Source organism: Bos grunniens, chromosome 25, assembly GCF_055505025.1.
Source record: "Bos grunniens cultivar Pamir isolate PY7600 chromosome 25, Bosgru_T2T1.0, whole genome shotgun sequence".
Lineage (NCBI taxonomy): Eukaryota > Metazoa > Chordata > Mammalia > Artiodactyla > Bovidae > Bos > Bos grunniens.
Genome location: NC_141189.1, coordinates 4683688 through 4707858, shown reverse-complemented (window position 1 = coordinate 4707858; position 24171 = coordinate 4683688). Strand labels below are relative to the sequence as shown.

General features: G+C 45.2%; 1 protein-coding gene across 3 annotated transcripts in view; it reads left to right on the top strand.

Annotated features, from left to right (window-relative positions):
• The first annotated feature begins 9821 nt into the window (after window positions 1–9821).
• The window catches only part of USP42 (ubiquitin specific peptidase 42), a 44255-nt gene continuing 29905 nt past the window's right edge, over window positions 9822–24171 (top strand). The window contains exons 1-3 of one of the 3 annotated variants that reach the window (XM_086373859.1): window positions 9822–10088; window positions 15158–15407; window positions 17428–17628. In XM_086373859.1, coding sequence (XP_086229985.1) covers window positions 15167–15407; window positions 17428–17628 — 442 coding nt within the window. In that variant the 5' untranslated portion in view covers window positions 9822–10088; window positions 15158–15166. Of the gene's footprint in view, window positions 10089–10941; window positions 11081–11832; window positions 11976–15157; window positions 15408–17427; window positions 17629–24171 lie in introns of those variants that run through there. The other 2 variants (XM_086373858.1, XM_086373860.1) reach the window with 2 other exon arrangements.

Sequence of the window (24171 nt, the reverse complement as noted above, 5' to 3'; positions counted from 1 at the left end):
ACATGCCTCAAGGCCAAAAAACCAAAACATAAAAAAACAGCAACAATATTGTAACAAATTTAATAATGACTTTAAAAATGATCCACATCAAAAAAAAAAGAAAACAACTTTAAAAAATACCTTTGCTTAATGCTCATCCTTCCTCTTTGCTCCTAGGACACTGATCTTCCTCCCAGCACTGACGGACATCACTCAGGTCAGACACTCTGATCCTGGTGGGAGTGTCGGTTCTTTAGCCTTTGACCATTAGACTCCCTAACAGGAAGATTTCTTCTGAAAGTATATAATTTGTGTCTTCAGCACTCACTGAGGTGAGTTGGACATTCTTCCTCCTTTCTCCCCATTTCTTCCCCTTGCCCCTCTCCTTCAAGCCTGCAGTGTCCTAAGAATATAAATGTTGGGTACATATGGTAAAGTTGGTGCAGCCACAGAAGGAAACGAGAACAAGATTTGGAAGAAAGTTGATGATACGCACAGGTCCCAGAGCAGGGTCACCGCATGGCACGCAGGGGCAAGGAAAGCATTGGGTTTTGGTTAAGGGGCACAAGATAGGAGTGAGGGGAAAGCCTGAGCCCGACCTTGATTGGGTTGGGTTTTTTTTTTTTTTTTTGATTGGGGTTTTAATGGGAGAAGCAAGATACAGCAGAGTGAGCAGCTTAGGACTGGCTTGTTGGAATAATCTGGAAGGCTTTACCATAGGGGTATCTCAAGTTTTCCCTGGTGGCTCAGATGGTAAAGCATCTGCTTGCAATGGGAGAGACCCGGGGTTCGATCCCTGGTTTGGGAAGATCCCCTGGAGAAGGAAATGGCAACCCACTCCAGTACTCTTGCCTGGAAAATCCCATGGACAGAGGAGCATGGTGGGCTACATTCCATGGAGTTGCAAAGAGTCAGACTGAGTGACTTCACTATCTCAAGTTGCCTGGTAGCTGGCCCTGGGGTGATTTAGGGGACAGGAAATATTGACTCCTGTGTGAGGGTGAGATAAGGAAGAGGTGAGGTCTTGAAGCTTGGGACGGGTTGGTTTGCATGGGTTAATTGAACTCTGCTATCTCTATGAGTTGGCTAGCTCTGGGATAGTCTCTCCTGGCCAGCAAGCTTTTTAAGATGTCAAAGCATCAGCATCGTGAAATACAGAAAATAAGAGCACGTGATCCATCAATGCAGATCTGGTTGCTTCTGCCCAGAATGCTCCCCCGCCCCAGCCCCCACTTCACCCGCCTTCCAGTTACTATCCCTCAGGTCTGTAACGAAATGTTGACTCGTTGCATTTATACATGTCACGGGACCTCACGCCCTTTGTTAGTTTGTTTGAGCCCCACCATGACAAAGTGCCACAGATGGATTTTCTCATAGTTCAGGAGGCTGAACGTCCAAGGCCATGGACCACAGGGAAAAACCAAGAGATGTCCATAATAACGTAAGCTGGTAAAGAATCCGCCTGCAATATGGGAGACCTGGGTTCAATCCCTGGTTTGGGAAGATACCCTGGAGAAGGGAATAGTGACCCACTCCAGTATTCTGGCCTGGAGAATTCCAGGACTGTATAGTCTGTCGGGTTACAAAGAGTTGGACACGGCTGAGAGATTTTCACTTAAACATCTGGGGTCTTAACTGCCTGACCAGGGACTGAACCTGCTCCCCCTGCATTGGAAGCGTGGAGTCTTAAGCACTGGGACCGCCAAGGGAGTCCCCACACTGCCCCAGTTTATAAGGATGCCTGTTCCTGGATTACAGTCAATTCAAGGACCTCACATTAACTAGATTACCTTTACAGAGACCCTATCTTGAAATAAGGTCATATTCTCAGGTGGTGGGAGTGATGACATGAATGTGTTGCAGGAAGGGGGACCCCTTTGAGGGCCTGAAACTGGGCTCTTGTCTAACACTCGGAAATGAATTGTCCGAGGAGACACATGTGCTGACAAAGCAAGAGATTTTATTGGGAAAGGGCACCCGGGTGGAGAGCAGTAGGGTAAGGGAACCCAGGAGAACAGCTCTGCCACATGGCTTGCAGTCTCGGGTTTTATGGTGATGGGATTAGTTTCTGGGCTGTCCTTGGCCAATCCTTCTGACTCAGAGTCCTTCCTGGTGGTGCACGCCTTGTTCAGCCAAGATGGATGCCAGACAGAAGGATTCTGGGAGGTAGTCGGACAGGTGGTGCCTCCTTTTGACCTTTCCCAAACTCTTGTGGTTGGTGGAGGCTTATTAGTCCCCTGTTCCTTACCAGGACCAGCTGTCTAAAACAACTCATGGCAAATGGTTACTTTGGTGCCTGGCCAGGGTGGGCGGTTTCAATCAGTGTGCTTCCTGTAACAAATGTATCTACTGTGTATGTGTTTCCCCTAACAAATGTATCTACTGTGTGTGTCCGGGGAACACACTTTAACCTAAAACACTCCCCTCACAGCTTTCTCTTCATCTTACTAGGTTAGTGCCTCCCACTCTGCACTTCATAGCACTTCATCCGTCTCCGACGTGTGCTACATCCATCTCCCATGGGTGCTAAGTCACTTCAGTCCTGTCCAACTCTTTGCAGCCCTATGATCTGTAGCCAGCCAGGCTCCTCTGTCCGTAGGATTCTCCAGGCAAGAATACTGGAGTGGGTTGCCATGCCCTCCTCCAGGGGATCTTCCCAACTCAGGGATCGAACCCATGTCTCTTATATCTCCTGCATTGGCAGGCAGTTCTCTACCACTAGCAGCATCTGGGAAATGCCTCCATCTCCCATAGCATTTAGCATACCTTCATTCTAGATGTTGCATTTTTGAAGCCAATTTCTCTTTCTTCCTCCAAGTCCCCTCCCCATAAAAGCACAGTGAAAACCCCATTAACACAAGCACTGTTTATGTGTCTCTTGGTCATTTTTCTCTGTATGATGTACACCCTTTGATGCTCAGTGGATACTCAATGGAAAATTGATGAATGAATGAAAGTGTGAACTGTTTGGAGGGGAAAGTGGTCCATGTAAATAACTATACTCATAAATTAATGTGTTTGTTGCCTGGAGAACATTTAAATCATTTTTACTAATTTCCAGAAGTAATCCTCTTGGGATGCATGACATTATGCTTGTAACTTAATTAAAAGGATTTATACATTTGCCCTGTAAGCAATTTATTACATTCCATAAAGAATCCCCTTGGAATCAATTTCATCACAGTTGCAATCTAATTTGAGATACATGATACCTATTCAATATTGTGTTATAACTCTGCATTCAGCAAATATCACTCAGTTATGTTTGATCATGTTCTTCACATAAGCACTAAAGTTATTTTTTATTATTTGCTATTTTGTTTCATCTACTGTGATGAAAGTCACTGCTTCAAGCATTTCTAAGTTGTTACTGTTAAGACTTAGAGACCAACTGACTTTACATACCTATCTTTTTTTAATCAGCCAAACTTTTATACTCTAATTGGGTTTCCATTGATTGTATTGACTCTCTCTCTCATCTTATTTTTATTCTTGTTTTTGTTTTACATTGGTCCAAAAAAAAAAAAAAACAAGAACCATATGAATCATTATGGTAATAATACACATTATGGTTTTCTTCAAACGTAAGATATTGTTAAATATCTTTGTTGACCAGCCAGCTGCACCCTTATTTCATAGTAAACATGTTTTCACAATTTATTTCTGCTCCCTCATTTGAAACCTGAGGTTATCACATCACTGTCCATTTCTCTGTCTTCATCTTCTGACTTTTGTGTCATTCCTTTATGTCCATCGGAGAAGGCGATGGCACCCCACTCCAGTACTTTTGCCTAGAAAATCCCATGGACAGAGGAGCCTGGTAGGCTGCAGTCCATGGGGTCGCTAAGAGTCGGACACGACCGAGCGACTTCACTTTATGTTCATGGAAGGCTGTAGTCCCGACTCTGTTTCAGCCATCCTACTCCTCAGTCAGAATTATTGCTCCCAACTTCACCATCTGTATGGATGACAAAGTCACCTTGATGTATATAGTTTGCACCATTTTTCAAAGAGAAGTGGGGGAAATGAAATACTAGAAGAACAAAGAGACTGGTGAACTCTCTGAAGAACTCCCTCCTCTGCTCCTATGATCGTGTTTCCTGTGTTTTCCACATGTAACATCACTTCTATATTATGCCCAAACAAAATTGGCATTAAAAAAAGAAACTCTTAAGAGTGACATCAGCAAAAATGGTAGCCTATGAACCTCAAGGGGCCGACTCTCACACTGAAGATCCTGCCAAAAAAAACTGTAAGAATCACCTTTATCAAAGCTCCAGAAGACAGTCAAAAGGTTTTCAACAACGAAACACATGCTTAGTGATGGTCCAGAGACCAAGACTCCAAGTTCCCAGTGCAGAGGGGCCAGGCCACCTCTAGTTGCAGTGCACGGGTCTCTAATTGCAGTGGTTTCTCTTGTTGCTGAGCGTGGGCTGGAGGGCTCCCCGGGCTCTAGATCACAGGCTCAATAGTTGTGATGCGCACCGGATTAGTTGCTCCGAGGCAAGTGTGATCTTCCCAGATCAGAGAAAAGCCCACGCAGCAACAGAGACCCAACACAGCCAAAAATAAATAAAATTACTTAAAACAGTTACTAGTATGATCATTTGTAAACTCCCCTGAGACTTGAGTCTGTCAGAGTTGACTGTCATTCTTCTTAAAAAAAAAAAAAAAAGTATTTATTATTTATCTTGGCTGCTCCAGGTCTTCGTTGGGGCATGCAGGATGATTAGTCGGAGCGTATGAACTCTTCCTTGCGGCATTCAGGAACTAGTTCCCTGACCAGGGATCGAACCCCACCCGTCTATATTGGGAGCACAGAGTCTTGGCCGCTGGACCACCAGGGAGGCTCCCTGATTATCATTCTTCAAGTCAGAAAAATGCTGAGCCTGGTGGTAGCCTCTTCCTTTGGCATCCTGCACTTTGTTCAGCTCCACGTTGAGGTATTTTTCTACTAAAGCTGTGAATTGTTTCTTTCAAATGCATATCAAGGTGAATTACACATTCAATCTTCCTTTCCTGGCTTGATTTTCTTTACCATCTCTGTCTTTGAGTCTCTGTGTCCAAGTCTTCAAGTCACCTTGCTTATTGCCACTCAGCCTTCAAGATTCAATCTCTCTGTACTTTCTGCAGGAAAACTGAAAGTTGCTCAGTCGTGTCCGACTCTTTGCGACCCCATGGACTATACAGTTCATGGAATTCTCTAGGTCAGAATACTGGAGTGGGTAGCCTATCCCTTCTCCAGGGGATCTTCCCAACCCAGGAATCAAACCGGGGTTTCCTGCATTGCAGGCAGATTCTTTACCAACTGAGCTATCAGGGAAGCCCACTCTGAACTCCCCTCCCATTTACCCATGCCTTTCCAGTTGTGTTATTTTCTCCCACTCTTCTCTTCTGGACAATTGTCCTTAATTGCTTAGCTGTTTTATATAAACATCCTGAAAGCTACTGAAGGCAGGGACAGTTTGGACTAACTCATCATTTCTCTTTCCCTGACTTCCAAAATAGTACCCATATCTTTGGTTACCTAGGTGGATATTTGCTGAGTGAATGCAAGTGTCAACTGTCTCAGGAAAAAGGAGCTAGACACAGCTAAGGGTTGAATGTGTGAACCAATGGCTTTATTGCCCAGATGAACATTCAGAACATTATAGTAAGTGCCACGGGAGTCCTTTCAGAAGGCACTGCATTTGTAAATTTATTTTACTCTTTATATTATAGGCATTTTATTAAGTTCTGGAGAAAAATCTCTTTGGGATCAGTTGTTTGCTTGTGTAGTTGCTAAGTTGTGTCCAACTCTTTTGCGACCCCACTGGACTGTAGCCCACCAGGCTCTTCTGCCCATGGGATTTCCCTGGAAAGAATATTGGAGTGGGTTGCCATTTCTTTCTGCAAGAGATCCTCCAACCCAAGGGTTGAACCGGAATCTCTTGCATTGGTACGCAGATTCTTTCCCACTGAGCCCCCAGGGAAGCCCTATTAGAATCTTTACAAACTAAAGTGTGTCTCTTCATTTAGATAGTCTTCCTTTGGGTCTTGCATGTTTTTCAAGCTTATTATTTATTCTTTAGTATTTTGTTTAGCTCTTGAGAGTATTTTTTTCTATTTTTCTAATTTGGATATTGCTATATATAGATTTCAGGCTCCCCAGGTGGCAATGGTGATAAAGAATCTGCCTGCCAATGCAGGAGACAGAAGAGATGCAGGTTTGATCCCTGGGTCAGGAGGATCCCCTGGAGGAGGGCATGGCAACCCACTCCAGTATTCTTGCCTAGAGAATCCCATGGTCAGAGGAGCCTGGTGGGCTGCAGTCCATTTGATGCACAGAGTCAGACATGACTGAAGCCACTTAGCACGCACACACGCATATATAGATTTGACTTTTTTATTGTGGTAAAATATATATAAGATTTATCATTTTAACCATTTTCAAGTGTATAGTTCAATGGCATTAAGAAAATGCACATGCAATTGACTTTATTTTTTTTGCAATTGACTTTTTAAAGTCATATAAATCAGTCACTTTTCTGAAAACTCTTCAACAGGTCTTATGTATTTTCTTTTATCCCCAAAGAGAAGTATAACATGCTAATGAGAATAAGGTTGTCTCCACTCGAATACAAATATCTTGCTTTGATGGTGGGGAGGGGCAGACTTCCAAAACCACGTTTAATCATTGTTTAGGATAGTATGCTTTCTTTTTTACAAAAATTTCTTAATATTTATTTTTGGCTGTGTTGGGTCTTATAGTTGTGGCTCATGGGCTTAGCTGGCCCGAGGCATGTGGGATCGAACGTGAGTCCTCGGCACTGGAAGTCTGTCTTAACCACTGGATCAGGGAAGTCCCAGTGAGGTCCAATCTTAGTGATCGGTCTAGCAGCCAGGTGAGGCTTTGGGGCAGATCCTGGAGAGCGCATGGTCCTGTGGGGTACCTGCCTCCTTCGAGGCTTCTGCGTGGTCTTCAGGTCGTGGGGGTGGGATGGGAGCGGGCCTCTTCTACAGGCCCCAGAGCTTCAGATGAGTCTGAGGTTCTACCACTTAGGTTTTCATCCTTAGTCTCAGGGTCCCACCTCTTCCTTATCAGAGCCCTGACTGTGGTGTTGGCGAGTAACCATGACTAAGAAGTTGACCATTTCTAAAGTTCAGCTCCTTTTTAAAAAAATTATTTTTAATGTATTTATGGCTGTGCTGGGTCTTCGTTGCTGTGTGAAGGCTTTCTCTAGTTGTGGCGAGCAGGGGCTACTTTCTGGTTGCGGTGCTCCGGCTTCTCACCGTGGTGGCTTCTCTTGTTGCCGAGCACAGGCTCTAGAGCACGGGCCTCAGTAGCTGTGGAAACACCGGCTTAGTTGCCCCGCAGCACATGGAGTCTTCCGGGCCAGGGATCAAACCCACGTGCCCTGTTCTGGCAGGCGGATACTCAACCACTGGACCACCAGGGAAGTCCCAAAGTTTTAGCTCCTTTTCTGTGAGCCTGAGCCTGGTCCTCAGAACTCTCTGCCCTCTGACTGCAGGTGACTGCTGCTTAACAGGCTGCTAAGCAGATCCTTCTGGCTTTGCTGTATATTGGTTAAGAGAGTGCCTAGAGGCAGTTGTTTTGCCTCTTTCAAGCATCAGTAGCCACCTAATTTCTGTTTTAAAAAATTTCCCCCACGTCCTCAAACACCAGAGAGATTGAATAAGCCAATGCACCCCCATCTACCACTCTCCCATCCACCTCCCCCAAGATAATGGTCATCACACAGCTGTCAGCATCCTAGTAAGCACCTGAAATCCTATCCTTAGACTCTGCTTCTTAGGACCACACCGGGTACCAACTCTTTTAAGCTGAGCCACCGAGAAGCAGGGCTTGAGACAATTCCAGTGCCTGCATTTCATGGAGGGGGAGTGTTTGGGGAGAAAGGGAATGGAGGAAGGACGGTCAGGAAAAGGAGTTAAATAAGGATGCAGTCTCAGGGAGATGAGCTTGCTTCTGATTTCATTGGCTCTGGAATGTCAACTGTATCCTAAGGTTGGTCACTGTTTGAGGCAAGGTCTTTCTGAACCCTACATCAAGTGAGCCACTGGCCTAGGCTAAAAGGGGGAGGTATGTGGGCTTAACTTGCCCACGAGACAGCCCCGCATCAGCCAAGAACAGCTGTCAGAACTGGGTAACTCTGCGTTCTTAGCGGCCAACACACAGAGCAGCTGGGAGTGGTCGGGCAATAACAGCACCCACCACAGGCTCCTTCGGTATCTAGAGGCCCTTGGAAAACCTAATTTATTCCTTTGAGACACTTTTTGCTCTTTGATCACGTGATCACCTGGACTGGGAGGCGGAGCACTTGGTGTCACTTTCTGTGCGTGCGCTCAGTCGTGTCCAGCTCTTTGCGACCCCATGGACTGTAGCCCACCAGGCTCCTCTGTCCATGGGATTCTCCAGGCAAGAATACTGGAGTGGGCTGCCATTTCCTACTCCAGGGGATCTTCCCGATGCAGGGATGGAACTCAGGTCTCCTGCACTGGCAGGCAGAGTTTTTAACCACTGAGCAACCTCGGAAGCCCCTGGTGTCAGTTTACCTCTGGCGTAAAGACAGCATTGGTCAAGAAACTAGCTAAGTAATTTGTGTAGGTCCCACAGCTTGTAAGAACAGAGGCAGAGTGAAATTTCCTTCCAGCAGCATTCACTTTGGGTTGAACTCTGGTCTGGAGGAAAATGAGTTTCTGTGGCAAAAGCCAAAGACCTGGCTGTTTGAAGGCAGGGGCTTCCTAACATCCTTTGTCAACCTCTGCACTTACATCATAGGTTTGCTACAGTAAGTGGCCCTGAAGTTCTTTAGAGGAGTAGGGCCTCTCTGTTTGTTTTCAAGGCATAGAGGAAGGAGGAGGTAGGAGAAGGCCATGGGACAACCCCGCATCTCAAAAAAATTCTGTTCTAGAGAATGCCAAAGGATTAAAAAAAAAAAAAAAAATCCCTGGGGCGAGAGAGGATGAGATGGTTGGATGGCATCACTGACTCAATGGACATGAGTTTGAGCAAACTCCTGGAGATAGTGAAGGACAGGGAAGCCTAGCATGCTGCAGTCCATGGGGTCACAAAAAGTCAGACATGACCGAACGACTGAACAACAATTCTACTATATTAAGAGGCTGGTGGCAGGGGCAGTTTGTCAATAGGATGTGAAATGGAAGATGAAATCAGAAGCCAGACTTCTCATGTGGCTTCCAAAGAAAGCATTTTGAAATAATCACAAAGCTCAGGTGACAGGCACTTGACTCCTTAATTCCTTTTCCTTCTGTATTTAATCACCTGAAAGTCATCTGGAAAAGGCAAGCAAATTACTGGCTCCATCCCTATGGCTGGTCTGTTCTTACAAATCTCTTAATAGTGTTGCCAGGACCATGCAGGTGAAATTTCATAAGCATTCTTCATCAGGAAGTAAATTGTGGTGTTAATCCCCAAGTAAAGTTGCTCAATCCTGTCCGGCTCTTTGCAACCCATTAGACTGTAGCCCGGCAGGCTCCTCCGTCCATGGGATTTTCCACGCAAGAATACTGGAGTGGGTTGCCATTTCTTTCTCCAGGGGATCTTCCCAAACAGGGATCGAACCCGGGTCTCCGGCATTGCAGGCGGATTCTTTACCGTCTGAGCCACCAGAAAGATCTTTAATCCCCAAAGTGGGTCCTGAATTTTGGAGGCTTGAAATTCACTTTTTCCTTTCTTGTTTCCTCAAACTTCAGTGTTCTGATTCCAAATGCACAGCTGATCACTTGAGTGACTTCTTTCTTAACAGTAAAATTAGAGCTACTTAGATATAGGGGGAGCAGTAAGATTCTGAAGGGCGGGGTGGGGGAGGGGCGCTAATGGAGGAAGAGGCATGGAGCGGGATGTTTGTAGGCAGTTTCGGCTGGGCCCTAAGAGCAAAGGGAACTGGAGGCCTTCCGTGCCAGGAAGAGCAGACTTTTCTGTGGGTCAAGAAAGTAGCTAAAGGCTCTTAGGAAAGGAGCGACATCTGACCTGTGTTTTTTTAAAAAGAGGATCCGGGCCACAAGTGTGAAGGTTTGAAAGTGGACAGCAGGGTGACTGGAAGGAAGCGAGCGGCCAGGCTAGGAAGGGACGAGAGTCCCCCTGGGTAGGTTCAGGTGGAAGTGACTTGGTGTAGTAGGGTCGGGAGAAGGAGAGAGACAGAGGAAGCACTCAAGTTAGTGCAGTAGAGGGCCGCGTCTGCTCATCAAAGCAGGGAACCACACGGGGAGGAGCAGGCTGGTGGTGGTGGAAGGCAGATGCCACAATCAATTCTGTTCTCTGCTCGGCCTCGCGGTGGAGACATCCAATAAGCGGCTGGATCTGGCCCTCGGGAACAAGAGCCGGTCTAGCTGCCCCCACAGAAGGCGCTCGGCTCGGAGCTGAGATGATCCCGTGGCGGGATGGGTCGGGCCGGGGTGGTGGTTGGGGGTCTGCCTCTTCTGGAGCCCGGGTGGAAAATTCTCCGCTTGCAGGAACACGGCTGGAGAAGTCCGAAGGTCCCCCGCTGGCTCCCGCGTCCTTAAATGCCGGGTCGCTAGGCTGAGGAGAATCTCTCCCGGAGCCCTGCCGTTTTAGGGTGGGGGGAACCCAGGTGTCCCCGCGTGGTCGCGTCCCCCCGGCGCGGGCCAGACAGGGCACACGCCGGGCTGAGGCGGGGGGCGCCCTCGGGCCTCACCTCCCGCCCTGCGGCCGCTGGGGAAGGACCTCAGCGCACCCGCGCCGCGCGCGCAGCCCGGCGCCGCCAATCAGCGCGTCGCTCCCGCGGCCGCCCCGGCGCTCCAGTGACGCGCGCGCCAGCCCGCGCCCGCGGCGCTTTGGGCGACGGCCCCTCCCACGCCCGCCCGGCCCGTTAGCTGCGCGCCGCGCCTCTTGTGCGACGGCCCCTGGGCGGCGGCGGCGGCGGCGCGTGCGGGGCGCGGCCTTGGCGCGCCCCCTGGCGGCCCGGCGGGGCGCTGCGGGCGCGGCGCTGACCCGGAGGCGGCGGCGGCGGTGCCCGGATGGAGGCACGTCATTGTCCCCCGCCGGGCGGCTGGGCTGTGTGCGGCGGCGGCGGCGGCGGCGGCCGAGGGGGATGGAGCGAGCGCCGAGCCGGGTCAGGTAAGCTCCCTCCTCCTCCCCGCCCGCCGCCGGCCGGCGTGGGGCCCGCGGATCGCCCGGCTCGCCCCGGCCGCCGCCGGCCGGGCCGCCTCTCAGCCGGCGCGGCCCGCCGGGGGACTGGCGCGGCCCCTCGCCCGCCGGCCCCGCTCCGCAGCGGGCCGGGCCGCCCGGGACCCCGCCGCGCGGGTGGCAGCGCCGCCGCCGCCGGCCGGCCGGGGCCAGGCCCGCCGGGGAGGGGGGCGGCGGCCGGGGCGCCGCGGGAGCCGGGCTGCGCGGGGGAGGCCGGGCTGCCCCCCGGTTGCCATGGACACTGCCCTCCCGGCGCCCCCGCCCGGCCCAGCCCGCCCCCTCAGGCCGTGGGCCGGGTCCGGGGTGGCCGGGCCGGCACCGGTCTGTCCCGGGTGGGCGTGTGCCGGGCGCCGGCCGCGGAGCCCCCCCCACCCCGCATGGCTGCCACCTCCCGCCCCCCTCCCTCCGCCCCGAGCGCCCCCCGGAGCCCCGGGCTCGCCTCCCTGGCCCCTCAGAGAGACAAACTTTCCCACCGGGTCGGCCCGCCGCGCCAGCGCTGGTCCGCTCCGCCCTCGCGGGGCCGGCCACCTGGCCGGGTCCCCGCCGGGCGTCCCGAGTTGCGCACGCCGGCCGCCGGGCGGAGCAGGCACCCACTCGCGGGGAGAGGAGGGGGCCGGCCCGGCGTCGCGGTCCCCTTCACTCCCCAAAAGCGCGTGTGCCGGGGTCCTAGTCTTTTATCTTCGGGGCAGGAAGAGCCAGCTTACCTGGAGAGGGGGTGGCGGGAGAGGGCAGTCAGATGTTTGAGAAGATTTGGCGGAACCCGAAGTTTTTACGGTCTTACTACTTTAACCTCGCTTTATGATGAATGCACTCGAGATCGTTTTTGGTGAATAGCTCTTTTATTTTCCGGGAGGCCTATAAGGAGGGCTGACTTGTTGATGGGAAAAGCACGTTGGTTGGTTAAATAACACTCAAATAACAGGAAAACTGGTTGAGAAACTCTTTAGTTAGCACCTGTTTTTCAAAGTGAGCCCCACTGTTTTAGCTTCTTCCACGTGTTAGTGGAGTCTCAAATCTTAACTTGTATATTTGAAACACCATTCTCCTCTTTTGACTGTATTTATTCATTCAAAATGGATTGGTGATAATGAATCATCTGTCTCACTTGTTTGTATTTAGAGCCAGTTTCACTTTCTTTTCTGTGTCATTGAATTAAGTCTACAGAGTTTAGTTTATAGAAGTTTAAAGATAGTCGATGTGTTTATTTACAAGTAATTAAAATACAGGTTGTCTTTTTAAAGTATATGTTTGAAAATGGAAATACAGCTAGAAGGTGGATTACATTGTCAATATATTAAAAGCAGAATGTAACAGTTTCTTTTTGCATGTGTTGATATTATTACCACAATGTATGAGGAGAGCCATAATGTTTAGAGATATGCTTATTTTTCTAAAAATGAAAAAGTAACATATATTCTATCCTCTAGTCACCACAAGGGAGAAGACATACCATAGGAGGGACAGCATTTTAAGACTTTCGAGTAAAACATTGTACTTAGAGCGAGTTACACTCAAAGGAAACACTTGTGAAGTCACCTTGTCTCATTCCTCCACACACCATCCAACCTTGATTCTTGTTACCCAATTTTTTTCAAACATGCTTTTGTAATTTTTTTTATCTGTCATCAGAAGATGTTGAGAGAAGTTTAAACTGTTCATTGAAGTAGTTGCTTAAAAGTCCTGAGATTATAGTAGTAATGTTTAAAAGCTTTACTGAGAGTAAAGAACACATAATATCTGAATCCTACACAGCATAGTTTGGCTTCCAGAAAGGTTTCTCCGTAGCAGATGGAATTCAGTTTAATGCCTGATGGTTTCAGGGTAAGAATTCATTGGCTGAATACATATAATGAAGGAGAATGGATGGTTTGGGTTTTCCCAAGTTATAATGCTATTTGGTTGTCAATGACTGAGTTGTATGTTTTACCTTTTTTTTTTTTTAAGAGTTGTTCCCCCCACCCAAGAAAAAGGCAACTGCAGCAAGTAAAATGGTTTTATTAGGTCATTAGTGAATGATTGTCCTGAAAGGGATGTTCACCCCAGAAAATCAAGGTTTTTGCTATTTAACATTATTGTAAATAAGCCTAGGTTAATTTGCTTCTTCCTTTTCTTCCTGCTCTACTCCTTCCTCTCTTGTTTTCTTAGTCTTGCTTCTTGTTTTGTAGTTTCTTTTGACTGTCAAATGAGGAAAGTGTAATTTTTATTTGGATAATGTTGCTCCGGCTTTCTTCCTGAGTAAGGATCCTGTACTGTATTTTACTTATATTGACTTAACACTTCAATTCAGTTTTTCTTTTTGTTAAGATCTAATTAACATCTTTTCTATTTCTACGGAAGATCCCCAAATTTTTTCTTTAAGGTTGTACTTTTTAGAGAGGTGATAATCTTGCTTTCATGTAAAATCACAACAAAATCAAAGCTTAAAAAAAACCCTTGTTGTGAGTAGACAGTGCATCATAACATTTGTTAAAGTGTCATATGCATGGGATTTATTTCACCGTTTTGAATATTTTTTGAAACAAGTTTTAATTCTACGTCAGAGTCCTTAAGGATTAAATGAGATACTAATCAGTCACCTGCAGCCCGGTGCTAAGAGCAGACACTGGTTTCATTCTCTCTTCACCGCTCATTCGTCTGTTCAGCACGTGTGGGGAGAGCTTTCCCTGTGCCAGGTCAGGGTGTACAAACAGGAACATGAGGGAGAGGAGCAGGGCAGGCTCCCCCAGAAACCAGCAGGGGTCCCCCCCTCCGTGCTGGGGAGCTTCCAGGAGGGGTTCTCAGCGCGTCTTAGGGGAGGGGGCTGTCCAGGCAAGTGTCCCGGAGGAAATGCCTTCCAAAGGAAGCGAGGGAGTGTTCACTGGCTGGAGGTGGCAGGGTGGGAGAGACCTGGGGGAAGACCAGCCCGTGCAGAGCGGGAGCCAGCAGCTAGGAGAGGGCCACACGTGCCTGGGGAGGCTTCCTGGGGAGGCTTCCGGGGCTGGCAGAGCGGGTGCAGGGGTCGGGGAGCTGTGAGGGGGCGAGGCTCACCTGGAGGGTCACCTGCAAGGCAGTGGCCTGCTTGGGTTGGCCGCCACTGGGCAGTCTTGGGGCATTCCTGGAGGGCTGTGCTCTGGGCCTTGGTGGAGCCCGAAGGAAGCCCAGCCAGGAATGTGGAGCCTGGTGCCTGTGCCCAGAGGTGACTAGTTTGGGTTAGGGTTGCCCCATTTCGTAGGCCCGGTGGATTCTGTCCAGTCTCTCGTAGGTCCTTACAAATATTAAGTTAGTGACTAACACAATGCCCAGCAGGTAAAGTGCTCAATTAATGGTGGTCCTAAGATTTTAGTAGGGTTCAGAGAGAAAATTATAGTGAAGTACTTTTATAACATGTGTTTGTTTTCCCGTTTGATGTCAGAAATGCCTTAATGGGCTTCATTTTAAAAAGTCATGTATACCAAATAAATGAGCCTCTTCAGAAAATATGTTTCAAAAGTGAGACTTCCTATATTTTTTTTCTTATATTTTTTAAAAAAGTAATATAGTTCAAACAATGTCATTTTGAACTTGAAGCTTAAAGTTAGGTTTTCTTTTCAGCTAGTTGAGCCTTTTCCCTGAGGAATTATATATGAATTGAAAATTGAGCCAAAAGTATTAGTGCATTTCACATTCTAGGTTTAAGCAAAAGAGAGAAAAAGATACTTCGTGAATGTAGAGAATTGGAAATTGAGGTACTTGATTGTAAATCAAAATATTAGATTTTCAGAGGGCATGAAATAGAATGACACGATCTAATCAAATACTTCACTGATGATGTTATGATGAAAAATTGTTGGCATGTGCAGATTAACACAGTGGTAAATACCCCATGAAAATTACTACAGAGCTAGAAAGATACTGTTGCTTTTATATTGGAGTGATTGATTGGAAAGTTAGCCGAACTGCTTTTAATTATTTTCAAAGATTTAATGGTAGAATAAGTAGATTACTTTTCTTGACCTTATGAAGCAAATGTATGCTTTTTGTGTTTTACAGAGTTGAACAATGACCATAGTTGACAAAGCTTCTGAATCTTCAGACCCATCAACCTATCAGAACCAGCCTGGCAGTTCTGAGGCTGTCTCACCTGGAGACATGGATGCAGGTTCTGCCAGCTGGGGTGCTGTGTCTTCGTTAAATGATGTTTCAAATCACACACTTTCTTTAGGACCAGTACCTGGTGCTGTAGTTTATTCAAGTTCATCTGTACCTGAAAAATCAAAACCATCACCACAAAAGGATCAAGGTATTACTTTTTAAAAGACGGAATCACTACAGGAAACTCCTGTATAAATACTGTCCATAAGTTGGTAGTTTCAGAGAGGGGCTTATTTTGCAAGATAAATTATTGCCACCTGAGTGGCCAGCAGAGTTACATTATTTGACGGGCTTCATTTTCCTCTGCTTCTGCTTCATGATTAACATACGTATCATAACAGGGTAAGATTATTTTTAGTTACTATTAATTTCTTTAATTATCCTAATTTTTTGAAGGATAAACTTTATTCTGGTGAGAATCGAGATGGACAAGCGTTTTGTTAACTTGTCAATTAACTACCGTGCCCTAAGTAAATGTCTGCCTCTTAAAAATTTAAAAACAGTTGACTTTTGACAAGTGAGCTCTGCCCAACATTATTTTCAATTTTTTCTTTGTTTTTTTTCCCAGTTAAAGTCATCTGTAGTCATAAAGCTCTTTGAAAGAGAGCAGATCACGTAAATATTACATTATGTATCAAACCATATAAATGTGGTTACATGTGTTAAAACTCATCCAGATAAGTAAGATGTGGACACTTTAGCTGGCGCTCCTAAAACTTGGGGATTTGATAGCTTTGAAGTTGTAAGAAAAGATTGATTCCCATTCAGGACATTGTTCACGGAGGATGGCTTGGCCCTCGGATTGTTTGAGTCCTCTTGGTACATGTGATGCTGTGATGTGGGCTGGGGGGTGCGATTTGCTGAAGGTGTTTGGTGGGGACTTAGTCTCACAGAACAGTTTTCCTGACTGTTGTCCAGAGAGGTTTAGAGACCTTTATAAGCAGGACTCTGCCACAGGACGTCTTCTCGCAGACCCAGCCTCCTCTCGCCTTGCTGGGGCCCCTCTCTCCCTCAGGACTGACTTGGTGTCGCCCCACCCAGCCCTTTTTTGGGGCCCTTGCCACACGTTTTCAAGGCTCATGTCTCTGTTCCTAATTTGGCTCTCCCTTCTTCCCGAAGCTGAAGCCTGCCTTTTTGCGTGCTTGAAATGCTCAGTATCGCTGCTGCAGGCCGAGAACCATCTAGCGTGCGTCTTGGTCTTTGGTGGCACTGAGGAACCGGCAGACTTCTGAAGGAGCGCTCTGGCTGTGGATGATTTTGGCCTCTCCTAAATAAGTTGTGTTTGAGCTGCACCTGAGTTTTATTAGCATAGTTGTCAATTCGCCATTTGCGCCTTAAAAGTATTTTTTAAAATTGTTCGTGTATAGTATCTTTACGAGTATGTTATCCTGGTGCCTGAAATCCCACTTCCTTTCTGGTAAAGTTGGGATGATGTCACTACCAGCCTCTAGAATCGAGACTGACCGTCAGCGAGTGAGGACTCGGTGAGACGGGAGGGCGGCACTGGCGGGCCGGGCGGTCCGCGCCCGCCGCAGGTGTCACCGCGTCGCCTTCCCTGCCCTTGCTGCTGTGGTGGTGTTGATTTAAGTAGACATAAAAGAGGATAACTGTAATGAACTCTCAGGCGCCCTTCAGTCAGTGTTGTTTATCGACTCCTGGCCACTCATACCTCCACCCACTTAACTCCTCTCCTCACTTCCCAACCGTTTAAAGCAAATCTAAGAATTTCTATTTCATCTGTAAATATTTTAATGTGTTTATCTAAATCATTCTTTTCTGAAAATTAGAATGTTTTCCTGTGAAAAGTCCAGTCAATATTAAGATGTCCCCGGTCGTCATAGAATGGTTTTTAACGGTTGGTCATTGAAACCAACTTCCAAACAAGGTCTACCCTTTGCATTTGGTGAAAGTCTTTTTTTAAGTTTTTTAAAATGTGTTAAATACTGTCCCGCCTCCCACACACACACTGTTGCCCTTGAAATTTATTTATCAGAAAAACCCAATCGTTTAGAATTTCCCGCATTCTGGGCTTTCTTTTAAAATGTCCCTTTCTCCCCTGCGTTTCTGGTTAGCTGGTCATAAGAATCTTGGTCAGATTCAGGTGTGACTTGTTGTTATTTAGCTTGAGAAATGTACAAAGCTTCCGTTTTAAATGTTTATTTTTCTAGCCCTAGGTGATGGCATTGCTCCTCCACAAAAAGTTCTCTTCCCATCTGAGAAGATCTGTCTTAAGTGGCAGCAGACTCACAGAGTAGGAGCTGGGCTCCAGAACTTGGGCAATACCTGTTTTGCAAACGCAGCACTGCAGTGTCTAACTTACACGCCGCCTCTCGCCAACTACATGCTATCACACGAGCACTCCAAGACATGTAAGTGTCCTGTGTCACGCTACGCGTGTGGTGATGCAGTATGCTAACCTACTTGCATTTTTTTCTCTGAAATGAAAGTGAAGAATTAAGTCAAGAATTTGGTCATCACTAAGTTGGTTTCTTTTAGAAACCACAAAGGAAGACTCAAAGGTTTGCATTCGGGTTGCATGAAAAACATTTTGCATGTAATTTAGTCTGTGGAATTATTTAAAAAGAAACGTGTTTTTTTTTCGGCATTTGGCGTTTCTGAATACACTGCTGACTTTCTACACTTGCTAAAAATCGTGCCATAAATATGTACTGCCAACAGCTTGGGACAAGAAGAGTTGAGTCTTGCCTCTCCTGGCGTCCATCCTGTGTCGAAGGCTTGATTCATTTACAGGCTTTAGGCATAAGAGGCCGGAGAAGGCAATGGCACTCCACTCCAGTACTCTTGCCTGGAAAATGCCATGGATGGAGGAGTCTGGTGGGCTGCAGTCCATGGGGTCGCTGAGGGTCGGAAACGACAGAGCAACTTCCCTTTCACTTTTCACTTTCATGCATTGGAGAAGGAAATGGCAACCCACTCCAGTGTTCTTGCCTGGAGAATCCCAGGGACGGGGGAGCCTGGTGGGCTGCCGTCTGTGGGGTCGCACAGAATCGGACACGACTGAAGCGACTTAGCAGCAGGCATAAGAGGAGCCTCTGGTCACAGCTCCTAATCCCTGGAAATTTGTGCAGGACTTTCCCTTTGGTGTGTGAGCTCAGTTTCCAACCTAGAGGGCAGAAAATTCGTTAAAACATGTAATGTCTTTAAAAGCATGTTATGTCTTTCAAAGAGCATGTTTTACTTTAACTGGGGGAGAGTCAACTCAGTGGTCAACTAGTGCAATTCAGAATTTAGAATGTATCCATTTTTGTTGAGGTTTTGAACTTGTACATGTAGTATTATAAACGCCCTTCATCTTTTATAAATGAAACTCCCTGTTCTTGGATCTACATTAATGTGTATGTGAATATTCAGGTGCCAGGCCTTCATTATTGGGGTGAAAAAAAAAAAAGCCCTTAATTTCTTTCTGAGTAGTTCTTTACTTTTTGTGTGTGTGGCTTGTGCGATCTTAGTTCTCCCACCAGGGATTGAACCCGGGCTCTCGGGAGTGAAAATGCTGAGTCCTAACAACTGAACCACCAGGAAATTCCCGAATAGTCCTTTACTTGATGGAGAATTTAGACGCATTCTTCTAAAACTTTTCCCCCCGCAAAGAGCAAAATAATGGCTGTGTAAAGAATTTGGAAAGTACAGAAAATTTTAAAGTAACCAAAGGAAAATCACTGAGACTGTCGACCACCAAGAGGTGTTTGCTCTCCATGGGGTTCAGATTACAGAACGAAGGTCTCTTTGCCCTCATTTTTTCCTTTTCCCAGTCCATAGTTGATCATTATGTTAATATATAATAATTGACATAACACAGACAGCTTTCTGATCATTTTTGCACTTAATAAAACGGGGGTGTGAATGAGAGTCCCGCACTGGCACCTGGACCTCGAGAGAGAGGGATGGAGACAAAGATGCAGCTGCCTGGGGTTCCAGAGTCAGGTGCCCGTCCTTTACAGGCCATCGGTAGTTTTCCCTCGTTATCAATGAACAATAAACTGCATATACTTAAAATACACAGTCCGATGCATCTTGACGTTTGTGCGCGCCCATGAAACGACTGCCACAATAATGAACTCTTTCATCGCCCCTGAAAGTCTCAGTGTGGCTTTGAAATCAGTCCTTCCAGCCCTTCCTGCCCCGCATCCCTTCCAGGCCATGCAGCCACTGATGGGCTTTCTGTTTTACTGCAGATGAGTTTGTATTTCCTAGAATGTCATATATGGGGGATTGCACAGTAATTGTGTTTATAACGCCTGGCTTTTTTCACTCAGCAGTTATTTCAGTATCATCCTGTGTTGCTGCTTGTATCGGTAGTCACTTTTTATTGCTGAGTAGTATTCCATTGTATGGATTAATGGACCCCAGTTTGTTTCTCCATTCACCTGTTGACGGACCTTTGGGTTATTTCCCTTGAGGGGCCATCACAAGTGAAGCTGCTGGGAGGTTTTCGTAAGGACGTGTGTTCATTTCTTGTGAGTAAGCATCTAGGAGAGGAATGGTTTGGTCCCATAATATGGGTACGCTTGACTTTAAGATACTTACAAACTGGGAAGCGGATTATGAGATTTTACATTCCCACTAGCAGTGAATGCGGAGAAGGCAATGGCACCCCACTCCAGCACTCTTGCCTGAAAAATCCCATGGACGGAGGAGCCTGGTGGGCTGCAGTCCATGGGGTCGCAAAGAGTCAGACACAACTGAGCGACTTCCCTTTCACTTTTCACTTTCATGCATTGGAGGAGGAAATAGCAACCCACTCCAGTGTTCTTGCCTGGAGAATCCCAGGGACCGGGAGCCTGGTGGGCTGCCGTCTATGGGGTCGCACAGAGTTGGACACGACTGAAGCAACTTAGCAGCAGCAGTGAATGAGTTTCATTTTCGCCACATCTTCCCTGATCCTTGGTGTGGTCAGTCTTTCTGATCTTAGCAACTCTTAACAGGTGTGTAGTGTGATAGTCTCTTACCGTGGTTTGAATTTGCATTTCTGTAGTGAATAATGGTGTTGAACATCCCTCTATATGGTTCTTCAGCAGCTGTGTGTTTGCCTTGCCCAAGTGTTTGCTCCTATCTTTGGCCTGATTTAAAATTGGGTAATTCTCTTCTTGTTGAATTTTGAGAGTTCTTTATATATTCTGGATAGAAGTCCTTTATCCAGTACATGATTTGCAAATGTTATTTCTCAAACTGGAGAAAATAGTCTCTTCACACTGTCTTTCAAATAACATGTTTTATTTACTTCAGCGTTTTTCTTTTTTTGTTGGTTGTGTGCTCAGTGTTGTATGTAAGAAATCTTTGCCTAACCAAAGGTCGCAAAGATTTCCTCTGTTTTTTTTTTTTTTTTTTAGCAGTCTTATGCTTTTAGTTTTTATGTTTAGGTCAGTGATCCATTCTGAGTTAATTTTTGTCTGTGGTGTAGAGTTCATGTTTTTCAATATGGATATCCAATTGTTCCAACGCTGTTTTTTCAAAAGATGGTCCTTTCTCCACTGAATTATTTTTGTACCTTTGTCAAAAATCGATTGATTGTATCCATATGGATCTGTTTCTGACCTGTTTTGTTACACTGATCCACTTCTGTCTTGACTCCATAACACAGTGTCTTTTAAACAGATTCTTTCTTTTATTTATTATTTGCATTTTTGACTGCACTGGGTCTTCATTGCTGCACCGGCTTTCTCTCTTTGCAGCGAGCGGTGACTGCTCTCTTGGGGTGCGGGTGCTTCTCATGAGGTGGCTTCTCGTTGCCGAACACAGCTCGAGGGCCCTCGGGCTAAGTTGCCCCACAGCCTGAGAACAGCAGTGTCTGGTTACTGTGTATTTAAAAGTTTCGAAACTAGGTAGCTTTTCCAACTTTGCTCTCCTTTTTCAAAGCTGTTTTGGCCATTCTTGGTCTTTTGCATTTCCAAATTAACTTTGAAATCGGTTTGTCAATTTCTACAAAAAAGCCTCCCGAGAGTTTGCCTGGGATTGTGTTGAATCTGTGCATCAGTTTGAGATGTGCAGCATCTGAACAGTGTTGTCTTCTGACCCACAAGCACGGTGCGCATCTCTGTTTATTCAGGTTCCCTTTGGCTTTTCTTACACTGCTGCGTAGCTTTCAGTATACAAGTATAGTGTGCACATCTTAAAATCCGATTTATTGCCAAGTATTTCATATTTTTGAAAACTATTATAAATGATAATATATATTTTGACCTTCCAGTTTTGATTGTTTATTGCTAGAACATAGAAATGCAACTGACTCTTGTTTATTGATCTCGTATTCTACAAGTTTGTGAGCTCCTTAATTTTGTATTTATTATTATTATTTTTTAATACAGTTACCTGATTGGTTACCCATGTGATTGCTTAGAGGCATGTCATTCAGTTGCCAGATGTTTGGGGATTTTTCAGAAATTGTCCTGCTACTGATTACTAATTTAATTCCATTGTGGTCAGAGAAGATATTTTTATTGTTTGAATCCTTTGAAACTTGAGACTTGTTTTATGCACTAGAATGTGGTTTAGTTTGTTAAATATTCCATGTGTACTTAATAAGGATGTGTATTCTGCACTGGTTGGAGTTTCTGTAAATGCTGATTATGTTTAGTTAGTTGATAATGTTGTTAGTTGATAGTCTTTTATGTCCTTACTGCTTTTCTGTCTACTTGTTCTGTCAAATTTTGAGATAGATACATTGAAATAAAATACATGGAATAAAATTCTTATAAATAGCCTATAGTTCTTATTTTTTAATCCAGTCTTACAGTCTCTACCTTTTATTTTAGAGTGTAGATCATTTATATTTAATGAGAGTATTGATATGATTGGGTTTTTTATTTCCCATCTTGCTATTTGTCTTCTGTTTGTCCTGTATTCTTTGCTCCCTTTTTCATCTGTTTCTGCCTTCTTTGGAATGAGTGATTCTATGATATTTCCTCTGCTTTATTGGCGTATCTTCTCAACTTTGTTTTCTCTTTATAGTGGTTGCTTTAGGGTTTAACATATATCTTTAACTTATCGCAGCTTCCTTTAAAATACGATTCCATTCCTCATGTTTTGTAAGGACTGTATGACAGTGTACTTTCGTGAGCTCTCCCTAGGCATTTGTGCTATTGTTGTCATACATTTTATTTTTGCTTATCTTGTTACCACATAGTATGTTGTGTTATTTTGCTTTAAATAAAAGTTGAAAGTTTTAAGAGGTTTGTTGAGGTTTCTTTACAAATCTTTTATATTTTCTTACTCTTACCATTTCCGCTGTTTTTAATTCCTCTGTGTAGATGCAGGTACCATCTGGAATTTTCTTATGCCTGGAGGAATTCTTTTAACTATTTTTGCTAATTTTTGCTTTGTTTTTTATTTTTGGTCCAAAATGTCTTTATTTTGCCTTTTTTGAAGTTAAGCTTTTTATTTTGAGGTAAGTTTGGATTTCCACACAGTTGTAAGAAATCACACAGAGACATCTTGTGTACCTTTTCCCAGTTTCCCCGAGTGGTGAAACTGCAGTTCAGTCTTGCAACCAGGATATTAATACTGATACAGTCAAGGTATGGAACATTGCCGTTCCTAAGGAAATGTTTCCCTTTTATAGCCAAGCCCACTTCCCTCAAGGCCCTACATCCTCCTTAATCCCTGGCAACCACTGGTTTTCAGTTATGTTACTTTGTTATTTCAAGAATGTTGCATCTATTGAGTTATGTAATAGGGAATTGGCTTCTTCACTTAAGCCTACGTCTTTGTATATTTCTTCACTTTGTTGTGTACATCAGTAATTTGTTCCTTTTTGTTGCTGAGTCGTATTCCACGGTATGGATGAACCACAATTTGTTTAACCATTCATCCGTTAAAGGACGTCTGCGTTGTTGTGAATAGAGCTGCTGTAAACATTACTGTGTAGAGCATATGTGTGATCACAAGTCTTTATTTCTCTGGAATAAGTGCCCAGACTGCTGTTGCTGGGTCACGAGGTAGTTGCATATTTGGTTTTATAAGGAATTGCCTACTTGTTTCTTAGACGGCTGACCATTTTGCATTTCTGCCATCAATGTATGAAGAGTTCCAATTGCTCTTCATTGCTGCCAACATTTGATGTAGTCACTGTTTTTCATTTTAGCCATACTTTAATTATGCATACAATGATATCTCATTGTGGTTTGAATTCAGATTTCCTTAATGCCTCAAGGTCTTGAACTCCTCTCCGTGTGTTTATCATCTGTATATCCTCTTTGGTGAGATGTCTTTCTGTGTCTTTTGTTCGTTTTCAGTTGTGTTCTTTTGTTCTTATCTTATTGTTTTCTTCTTTGTGTATTCTAGATAGTAGGTCTTCTGGGTATGTATTTCCAACATTTCCTGCCAGTTTGAAGCTTGTCTTTTTATCCCCTTACCCTTAGCAGGATCTGTCACAGAACAAAAGGTTTAAATATTGGTGAAGGTGAGTTTTTCCTTTTATGGATTGTGTTTTTGCTGTCGAGTATAAGATCTCTTTGCATAGCCCTTGACCCTAAAGATTTTCCCGTTTTTTGTTTTTTTTTTTTTTGTGAAAAGTTTTATAGTTTTATATTTTACGTTTAAATATATGATCCTTTTTATTTCAGTTTGTTCTTTTGTTTGTATGTTTGTGGACGTTCAGTTGCTCTACCACCGTTTGTTGAGAAGGCTAGCTTTCCTTCACTGAAGAGCTTTCATACTTTTGTGAAGTCACTTGGGTGTGGGTCTGTCTCTGGGCCCCCTGTTCTGTTGTTAGTATCTGACCCTCAGTATGGTCTTTTGTTATTGTGGCTGTGCAGTAAATCTTGACATCAGATAGAGTGATTCCATCCACTTACTGTTTTTCAAAATTGTTTTTCTCTATTCTAGTTCCCTTGTTTATCTATATAAATTATTCAATAATCTTGATTGTATTTACAAAATAACTTACTGGGATT